We start from the raw sequence: 10690 nt of genomic DNA on the forward strand, positions 1-10690 counted from the left end.
ATGAAACGTTTGATTACTTATTATCTGAAATGAGAATTGAGTATAAGATTTGCTCAGTGTAACTGCTCCGTGTGTGTGTCCCGTAATCCTTTGACCAGATCATTCTTTAGCATTAAGCGGGTGTTTCATGAATTGCTGAAAAACCATCGATAGTAAGCCTAGTGTATTTTAAAATGTAAGCCATAGCAGAAGTCACAGCTGGAAGGGCGGGCTTCAATTTGAAGTAAACCAATTAATAAAATGCAAGTAGACTATATGTAAACTATTAAGTGTAGCGAGTATAGAAAGTTTTAAAATTAGCACAACGCGAATGCATGGGCCAGCAAGAAAACTTTAATTCTCCAAAAAAAAAAGTTTTATAGGAATGCAAAAGTAATGCATGGAGCAAAGTCAAAGACAAATATCGCATAAAATCAAATTAAAAATGTTTAGAATAGGTATGAGTATGGCCACAAAGAGATGCTCAACGTGTGAGACGAAACGTGATATATAGGTAATTTTGTACAACTGCAAGAAAATTTTAAAGCCCAGAAACGTTGTTAAAATAAGAATAAACTGGTTTATAATTTAGATCGTTCATTGAAGGCTTCATCATAAACAAATCAAGACGTTTTTACAAACTTTAAAATGATGAATCATCATAAAATTGACTACAGAAACTTTTTAGAAAATAAATGGGATAAGCAGCAAAAGTATAGCGAAGATGAAAACAGCCATCAGCTCTTTTTGCATCCTAATTGCGACCGGGTGTTCACGAAAAGCATTTTTCAGCATCTTTCCTCGAACATTTTTGTGTGGAAAAAAAGTTGTTGGTTTTTCAACTCCAAGAAATTCGCACAATGGTCCCAAACCGTTTTCCAACTTGAAGATTAATAGCTTGTCTTTTGGAGTTCTCTTATCAACACATTTCTTGGGGTTAGAAAACTATATAGTGAATGTCAAAATGTACATTTCTGCAGATTTCATTTTTTGTAAACCATGGTTTGGAAACACACTAAAATTTATATCGTTAATTTATTTCTGGCAACATTACATCAACTTGTCGTTTTATTTCAATGTTTGTACGCGACTCATGAAAGCATAATACAGACCTGTATAAGTATTTAAAACATTCACCTTTATTACTTTGGCGTTATGTTCACGATAATCTTGCTTAACCCTTTCACTTTCAACAGATGCGGGGTCAACAACCATTGACCAAGGTGATGGTACATTGAAACCGTAATAATAACTTGCTGAAAGTTTAAAGATAAAGAGCTTTGAAGAGTGATAGGATAAACATTTAACGAATTATTCTTTACGATACTTGTTATATAACTCTATATATGAAACGTTTTGATTACGTTTTATTGCAACACATGATTCTTTTCTGTCTTGCAAAAATACTTGCCACATTGTTTAATTACTAACTTATATGATTTGCAAAATATCTTTACTGTAGGCTTGCAGATATCGAAAAAACCGTCTTCCAATTGATGTGATTGTTAAGATAATTTTAAACATTCGGCTGTCTTGCCACTCCATGGATTGTCTCAGAAAGCTATCCCACCACACTTTTTCATCTCTCTGCGTCAATATAACCTACAAATATAAGTCAGGTCATTATATAAAACGCTTTTCTAATGCATTTTTTATTGTTTCGCAGTGTTGAAAGCCTTAGTGGTGTACCAGAAAAAAACATAACTTTATGGTCATGATTTGATACATAATTTGGATTTCGGTTTGTAAAGTTGCCGATGTGTAGAAATACAGGCGAAGTTTAGCTTTAAGCGGTTTTAGCAAGTTATGCACGAGTTATAGCGTTTAGTTAGTTATAGCGCGAGTTGGCAAACTTAATTTATGGGTGGGAGATAACTTAAATGACATTTCCGCCTTTTACAAAATTCAACTTGTTCACCTTCGCATTTGGAAACGCTTTGAACAAATCTTCAACAAAGAAATACGAAGGAGTATCTGTGACGGCATCAATTGTTTTGTACATTTGTTGAAAAAGCTCGACGTTGTTTGCAGTACCAGCGAATATCTGCATCCATTCTTTTTCTAAGTGCTGAAAGTGATCAAAGTAATCGTAGACAACGAATCCAAGATCAGTCAACGCAGCTGCCTTGAATAAGTCTTGTATAACTTGCAACTATCACTTTCATCTTAAAAAGGCGTTTAACTTATGATTTTCTATTTCTTTACGTCCTGTATTAGAAGGTATGTCACTGCATGCAAAAAGCCTTACATAATTATAATACTTCTGAGTACTATTTTCAGGCGCAATGCTAAACTATGATTATTTTGTTGCAAAAGCACTTACTTTATTATCTGTATCAATGTAGTTTACTTGAGCAAATTGCTCCGAGAAAAGAAGATTTGCTCGAAGCTGACGACAATGTAAACAAAGGGTTGATCAATTGACTTCTAAATAACGGCATAGGCCCTACGAACAGCAAAAACAAATAGGCTTGTGCTTTTGCGCTAGGCATTGGATCATGTCATATTTTGTCTTGTTGGTGGGCATCAACGCAAGCAATGCACCATAATAATGGCCAAGGGGCAAATACTTTCACTATACCTTGTAGTACGCAACACTAATTCTTTTTACACGGCGAGTTCAACTTGCCTTGCCTTTTCCTTTCCTTTTCTTTCCTTCTAATATAAATCTGACTGTAATAAAACCCTAAAAAACTAAAATCAACTTTATGGTACTCATTCTCCTAACCTTACTGCCTATTTTTTAACAACGGGCTGCGTGACCTAAATACGGTGAAATAGTCACTTTGAAAGCAAAACCAATCTTATAGTAACGCGTAAAAGCGAGTAAAAAGTTTTACGTGTACATGACACGCTTTGCTGACCTATAATAAGTTAATAACTAAACTCGTTTATGGCCTCGCTCATCTAAAACGGGTTTACTGGATGTTTACACTATTTGACCTTATTTACACTAGACTTGGCTTCTCCTGCACACAGTCAAAACAAAACGTGGCGTACAGTTGCATTGTTTGCTGTAGATATTTGAAATTTGGTGACTTTTCCTAAAAAATGTTCAGCTATCTGTCCATGTTTATCTTACAAAGTTGGATTTTGTAATTTTTGAGATATTGTCATATTTTGATAATTTTGCTCTTTCTCCGCATTGAAGCGCATCGTTTTTCTTTACTCATTTACGCACCACTAACTCGACTAACCATTCTCTTGTGTTCTCTTCTCACGGTCAGCTGGTTTTCCACACAGAGGTGGCGCGGCGTAACAAGAAAAACTTCTAGAAATGTATCACTTGTAGAAATACTTAATTTACACTAAATTCTAGTTTTACAATTATGATGTATACAGGAAGCCAGATGTTTTTGCTACTAACTTGTAAAAATCCGATCAGTTTACGACGTATAGTTTTCGAGTAATTAACGATTGAAAATTTGTGTGCAGTGTCGGCCACACCTAGTTGAAAAAGTAATGTCGTGACCCCGGTTTGGATAGGGTTAAAAATTTGATGCGTACGTGCAACTGATGGTTATGCGGGGGCGGTCTGGGCCACAAATGTTTTACCGGGAAAATGTTCGAAAATACCCCTAAAAATAGTTTTTAAGCAAAGAATTTGCATCCGACAAAGTATACGTTCTTTTACAGCAACGATTCCGTGTATGACGTTTGGCTTCATTGTGCAATTTTGTTTGCTGCGTTGTGTTCTGAAATGCGCTGATATATAGATGGTGAAATTATCTTTTGTCCGTTGAAAATGTGGTGCGTATTTTAGAAAATGTTTGACAAACCTTACAAAATACAGCTTGATCAATTTTGTTTCTGACCCTAACGGGAATTAAATTTCAAGGTATGCTATTTTAGGATGTCGATGATGATCAGGATCAAATGAAAAAAGTAGACTATTTTGGAATTGGTTGAATCGGGGTGAGCTTGAAGGTGTATTCTTACGGTTGAGAGTGGTAGAAATTTGAATTTCGGTAGAACTTCACTTCTGTAAGGTTACAGGCAAAATTCTGGAAGAATTAACACGAAGAGGTTTTGAGTATCACGTGATGGTAAATTTGGTTTTGAAACACAAATCTAACAAACTTTGGACGCTTTGGACTTGTCAAAATATGACGCCCTACAACGTTTTTTTTTTCTGGTTGCGGATGTCGTGACCAACAAGGAGCCTTGAACAGACGTCGTGACAACGTTGTCTGCATACCGGGTTTCAAAACTTGTAGACTTTCAATTGCTTATAGCCAATAAATAGCCGCAAACAGGAAAATGCGACAAACAAAAAAATAGAAAACGTAAAAACACCCATGACCCAAACAAATTTGGTTCGAAAGGGAGACCATGGTCCAATGCTTGGAAGTACTGCATACAGTGAAATGTGTAATAGCCTAATGTGTCACGTAAAATCAATCAGTGGATGTGGGTTCTTGCTTTGTAACTTAATAGCAACAAATAAAACATATCACACGCATTGACCTTGATGCAAAACAAACGTTTTAACGCAATAAATTTGGCTTGTGGGAAAAGATGATAATAAATGTCCCAAGCGTTATATGCAACCATTAGCCTATAGGTATTTAATTGTTACTTCTAATAAGTTTTAGTGAAAATAAAACAAAGGCTTGGCTTCCTGGTCCGCCCATTAGCTCAAGCAAACCTCTTGTAAAATAACCCATATAAGCAGTCATTTACGATCGAGCTTGTTCAGTATTTGCAAGTCAACAAGAGTTGCAAATCTAAATAAGTAACAGGCCAAAATGTAGAATGACATGTTATGGCAACATTAAGTGATTATTTCGGTATACAGTGGAAAATGAACACAATGACAGACAAAAAATTTACACAATCATACGAATTCATGTCTGATGTCGCGGTACAGTAATGACAAAAATAATAGTATAATGAATGATTCTTATATTCCGGGATCCGAATGTGATACATATATAGTTGACCACGAGTTTAAAGTTGCCGATGCAGAACATGGAGTTAAAATTGTCAGCGAAACGGTGAAAGTGAACACATTTTTACAGGCGCATTATTAATTATTGTGCACAAAATTTGTTCATTATACAGCCAACAAAGCTGCTGCTGTTATCGTACATATGTATTTATACTTTTTGATACAAATTGCAGTAAATAGTTAGACCAGGAATGAAACGTACAATATATAAGTGTGCGAACATTCCAACTTGTGGTAAACGGTGGCATGCACAAGTTTGTGTTTGTATATTGGCAAGGTTCCGTTTAAAATTGGAATTTTTTGCCTTTCCCACACCAATGAAGCGAATAATGGATATACATTGCATTTTTATTAATACTCCATTATATGAAAACTCACAGTTAATGCAAAAATATTTGAACACAAAAATTGTTACACAATAAGCTTAATTCAAAACAGTAGATCAAAAAACTACAAGAATTTCAATTTTATTTTATAAACATTTTGAGTGCTACACATTAAACATTTAAGCCTATAGAGATATTTATATCAATTTACATTCACTTTACATATATATATGAGCACACGACAGTTATACCTAAAGTACTAACGTATATACTCTCCATTTTAAGTCTAATATTTATCAATGGAGGTTAAATAGGTGATTATAACATTTAAGCACATACTGTATAAGTTATATGAAGTAGGCCATATATAGACTGTCAATGAACAAAATTGCAGTAAGCTCTGATAAGCCAATGGGCATATCGATTGAAATTATTGTCCTAGCTTCTTTTAATTGATTTCATTTGATCGGTAACTCGATAACTTACACCTGGGCCACAACCGTTTTTGGTTGTAAAGATGGAACGGTTACCGACTTACGATTCGCGACAGTGTCAACCTCATTTCCTACGTTGATTTTTCCACACGTAAGGAGACGTACGACTTTCTTCATGACGCTGAAAAAAAGCATGAATCATTTGTAGATGTTTTTTTCTGCACTTTTTACCAGCTGCTTTCAAAAGTCATGTCTCTAAACCCACGTTCAGTAACGTCACTCTTTCCATTTTCCTGACAAGTAATCATCACTCGATTTATATTTATATCTATTTGTGGTGCAGCCGGACTCTTGAAGTGTTAGACCAGAAGTAGGGTATAGTTACTAAGTGTATAAGTATATATGATGCTGCCACAACCGGTATCGTGACGTATTGACTGATACACAATCAAGTGAAAACGTTTTGGAATGTTGTCACAAATCCAGCTTACCTTGGCAAGTTGCTGAAGCAAAAAAGCATGCACAACAGATTAATGAATAGATCAAGCTTCGGAAATAAATGGACGTGTAATTCTGGAATCCTGGAGCCAGTTACGTTGATGGCCACAAGGGTGATGCAGTCAGTAATAACCGCAAAAACCGCGAAGTAAAGACAACGTTGAGCAATTTTCTGGGAACTAAATGTAAATTACAAATGCGTAAAACATAACAAAAAGCTGCTATATGTTACTTAAGAAAATGATCGTAGGCTATACAAATAGGTTAAAAGTTAGTGACCGCATATACTACAAAAATAGTAATGCTTTTTGTTTGAGTATAACTTGAAAGACGCAAAGCAAACTTAGACTTGAACGTTTTTCACAAAGTTAAAGTGGTGTTTAGATAACCGCGGGGGAGGAGCTGCTGTGATTGATTTGAAATGAATTAAATCTTCTTTGGGAGCATTAAACTTAGGGGAAACCCCGTAATTAAAATATTACGAAACGTGGAGGACGCACCAAGATTTTTGTAAAATATTTGCAGTTGTAGTACTCATTAAATTACAATCATAGGGTATTAAATAATAAACAGAAAACCAATAAACGCAAAAGCACGCGTCGTCTTGCTTAAACAATGTGAGTGAATTTAATAGCAGCCTATATACGGAGACAATGCCATCCAACAAATCAAATTATCCGAAATCATTGCTTAAAATTAGACGGAAAAACCTGCAATGTAACGCAATAGTAAAAGTATAGTAATGGGCTAATGGCAAAATAACTTACTTTTGGGTTTTGCTGTTTGCCGCAATTTTATTTGCCTTTTCGTGAATCTTTAACGTGGCATAGAATAAAACCGCGTAGGCCGTCTGTGTAAGAATGGTGGCACCCATCATCAAAGCCGGGAAAAGCGTCAAAGAAGAGGCTGTAAAAGCATTGGGATAAATTTTCTACAAAGTATCACAAATAAACTGCTTTCAATGAATCGCTGTAAAATCTTTTATTTATTTTTGCGAAATTCCAAATCTCGCTTATTGTTTTGACTCTTGACAACTATATAAGTTATACTGTTAGCGTGTACAAAACACACGACTATAAAAACTTAGCTGAGCGTGACAAAAATAAGTAAAAGGTCGCTAAGGCGTGGTTTTTAAATTATAACGACTTCCTTGAACTATTACTGATGAGGATTTGTTACATAACGTGTTTCAATTTTTAAATTTTCTGCGAGATTACATGTCGGGTTAACAATCAGTGAAGCACAAATATAGTAAAGAATTCCAGTATGTTCAGGGCATTTACTCACGTTTATGATAGCAATACCCATCCCTGTAAATACTCGAAACATTTCCATTACTCCAAACCATAACAAGAGGTAACACGAATGCAACCAAGGTGAGCAGGAGGGAAACTTTGCTGAGAATTGGCAACCAACGCGGCAGAGAAGACTGCATCATATAACAATACAACAATAACAAGATATAACGGATTTAAAAACACTTTACTTTGGCTATGGGTTTCTTTTCATTATTTTAGAAACGTGCATGCACTTTTGTACATTTTGTGCGTTGTTGTTACTTACCCTTAAAACTGGTGAGGAATGGAGATGGCTTTGTTTCACCCATAGGTACAAGTACACGCTTATCATGCCAACGTTGTACGATGTAGCTCCAGTGATGCGTAACATAAGTGAACATAGTTCGTCGTCGTATTCGAGAGGAAGCAAAATTCTCACCAAAAATATTGTGTTTACAGCAAGTATGATCACCGCCGATAAAATAAAACACTGCAAAAAAATTCATAAAATCTTAAAAGTTTAATCTGTCTTTACCATACCTTATAACTAAGTTTCTTCATTTATTATAGATTTTTAAAATAAAATCAGATAAACCTATATGGAGAAAGTTTAGGTGCTTACTTTTTTTAATACCGAGAGGGAAATGATGAAGTGGGAAAATGACTTTTTGTTGTTTTCGCCTGTCCACGATGTACGAAGAATGAAAACTAAAATGAAAACCTCAAAAAACTCTAAGATACTGATTATAACAATAATCTCTATTGGCCCCCTCTCTGCTGGGCCCTTTGTCTTTAACTCAATTTCTTCGGTAAAACCACTACCTTCCATGTTTCCTGTGGAAGCAATATACTGTAGCAACTAAAAAGCTGAATACAATTACATTTTCTTGCATCTAACGAGCGAACCATGACAAACTTGTTTTTGAACCTGAAAAACAATGTTAACATGAATAATGTATTCTGAGAATATCCTAACCGTGAGATAAAAAAGAAAAGTACGCGTTATATCTTATCATTAATATTTAGTCCATCAAACATGTGATTGATGTCAAGGACATGCCCACTCATATAGCACTACAAAAGTAAAATACTTCTCTGAAACTTAATTATCTTACGCGTTAGGTATTACGACATGCACTTGTTTGTCGAACTTCCACATTTTGCCTCCATTTCAGCATCACCCATTGTCTCGAAGGTATTAGCCTGAAGAATGGACAAATCCATTTTTCTTGCGCGAATGTGTTTCGTGTATGCGTGGGTGTTAACAACACACCTGCGTACCCTGGAGGCTGTCTACGTGAAGTTTTGTTAATAGCAAACCGTTGCAAATTTTGGAAGCACAAAGAAGACAAGTATAAGCGAAATTGAAAAGACAGAAAAATCATAGGAAATTGAAACTGCGAAAATACATGGAAACAAAAATCTTTATAAGCGAAAAAGAAGTTATATAAAATGAAATTTTACGTATAGAGTTAATAACAGAATTAAATTTTAAAAATGCAAACTCAGTATAAAGCAAGAAAAAGAGATAAAAATATCCAAAACATACCACGAAGTTTTCCAAGCGATAACATTAAGCCAAGTACCCTTAAAAATGTAGGCCTAATGTTAACCGTTGTATTTTACATGGTACAGAAGCTTAATTGTGCAATCACCAATCACATGCGACAAAACTGCAAAAAAGACGTATATATATAACTTCAAAAGGCAATTAAACTATGTTAATTGTAAGTGAGCAGGCCACAGTCAAAACAAATAGAAAAGAAGGGGTCGGAGGCAACTAAACACAAGTATACACTATACATGTTGCAAATGAAGTCATGTATCATCTCTCACCCCTCATTCGTATCTTTAATCTCCAGTTTAGAAACGAGTTACTTCTCTGTGATACTCACGATGGCAAGAAAATTTCAGGAACTGAATGTGTTTTAATTCTTTCTGTGTAGAATACTGTCCACTGTGTTCAGTTTTCGTAAGTGATTTTGATGACATGGTTCGAATCCCACAGCTGCCATATACCAATATTGCGTTTTTATAACGGGCACAGAAACTTCGGCGTGCCCGTAGTAGGTCTAGCCTAGTTGCTTCCTTGCTGATTTAAGGGCTTGTGCAATTCTCCGTATACAAGTGAATCGAATGTTACTGAACAGTTAAAAAAAATAACAAACAAATTTGTTTTCTTTTAATCTCATCCACCTCACAACAGTGCGAATACGCAAATGTACAGGTTACTCCAGGTCAAACGAACCCACGAGTAATCATTTTCAAGACGAAGTTAATAGTCGGATCGCGCAAAACCAATAAAAAGATATTTTCAACATTTTGTCACGTTGTTTTTGATGACGGTCTTACTCATTAGACAAAACTGGATTTGCTTAGTAATTACCGCGCAACGTACACACATTAGGCTACCTATCAGCTTACCTCGACCATGACCAGATGCGAGAGTAAGCGTGAAAACGCCAAACTTGCACGACCAACCAGTGTCGAGTCAGAAACCGAAACGAAATCTTAGAAATGTAACGAAAAACCGTTAGAATAAACAAAAATAATACAAAATACATAAAAAAATTATATTAATGAAGTCTCAAAAAAATTGACACAGCGTCGAGTTTCATCCGCACCTCAACCGCACTACATTTTTTTTCGTATAGTCTCACAGGTTGGAAAGCACTGGCTTAGCACCAAATATAATGTCGACTTTTTTCTTCCAACAGCTAGACGATAAATAAACCTTTTATATGCATCAACTGTGTTCGCAAAACTATGACCAAACACACATAGTGTAAAAATTGCCGTTCGGTCAAGCGACGACTGGCGCTTGTGGCAAATTTACGGAAATACTGATAGTGGTCTTACGTGCCCCGTCCCAGATGCCTAATTGCTTTCTGTCGCCTTTGTTGTGCACAGTTATAATAATGAAGTGTATTGCAAGCGAAAATCACTGACGAAGAAGAAAACAACAACCCACGTGCAAACCAAGCGACCAAAAACAAGACGGTTTTGAAACTTCTTCTAGCAGCCGTCAAACTTAGAAATAGCACACAAAATGCTACTGAGCCACGAAAACGAACACAATTACTTCCATCAAATAACGTGTCGCCTATGCGGCGCTCTTAAAGATGATTTGTTAGGCAGGAGAGCCATCTCGCGGCTAGAATTTTATACAGAGGAATCCAGAAAATTCGCAGTAGCTTTCATTAAATTGGTGTTTAACGGTCAACG

At 35.7% G+C, this 10690-nt stretch overlaps 2 protein-coding genes across 2 annotated transcripts; both read right to left on the bottom strand.

Moving 5' to 3' along the window:
- Positions 1-60: 60 nt before the first annotated feature.
- Positions 61-2102, bottom strand: LOC143459775 (uncharacterized). Its single transcript, XM_076957049.1, has 4 exons — positions 1898-2102; positions 1437-1581; positions 1117-1235; positions 61-894 (listed from the first exon to the last, which is right to left on the bottom strand). Exons 1-4 carry the CDS (start codon positions 2027-2029, stop codon positions 664-666), a joined length of 627 nt encoding a protein of 208 aa, XP_076813164.1. The 5' UTR covers positions 2030-2102; the 3' UTR covers positions 61-663.
- A 3582-nt stretch (positions 2103-5684) lies between these two features.
- On the bottom strand, positions 5685-8349 carry LOC143466320 (uncharacterized). Its single transcript, XM_076964958.1, has 6 exons — positions 8088-8349; positions 7752-7955; positions 7476-7617; positions 6956-7094; positions 6182-6367; positions 5685-5871 (listed from the first exon to the last, which is right to left on the bottom strand). Exons 1-6 carry the CDS (start codon positions 8292-8294, stop codon positions 5739-5741), a joined length of 1011 nt encoding a protein of 336 aa, XP_076821073.1. The 5' UTR covers positions 8295-8349; the 3' UTR covers positions 5685-5738.
- Positions 8350-10690: the final 2341 nt, after the last annotated feature.

Source organism: Clavelina lepadiformis, chromosome 1 (genome assembly GCF_947623445.1).
Source record: "Clavelina lepadiformis chromosome 1, kaClaLepa1.1, whole genome shotgun sequence".
Lineage (NCBI taxonomy): Eukaryota > Metazoa > Chordata > Ascidiacea > Aplousobranchia > Clavelinidae > Clavelina > Clavelina lepadiformis.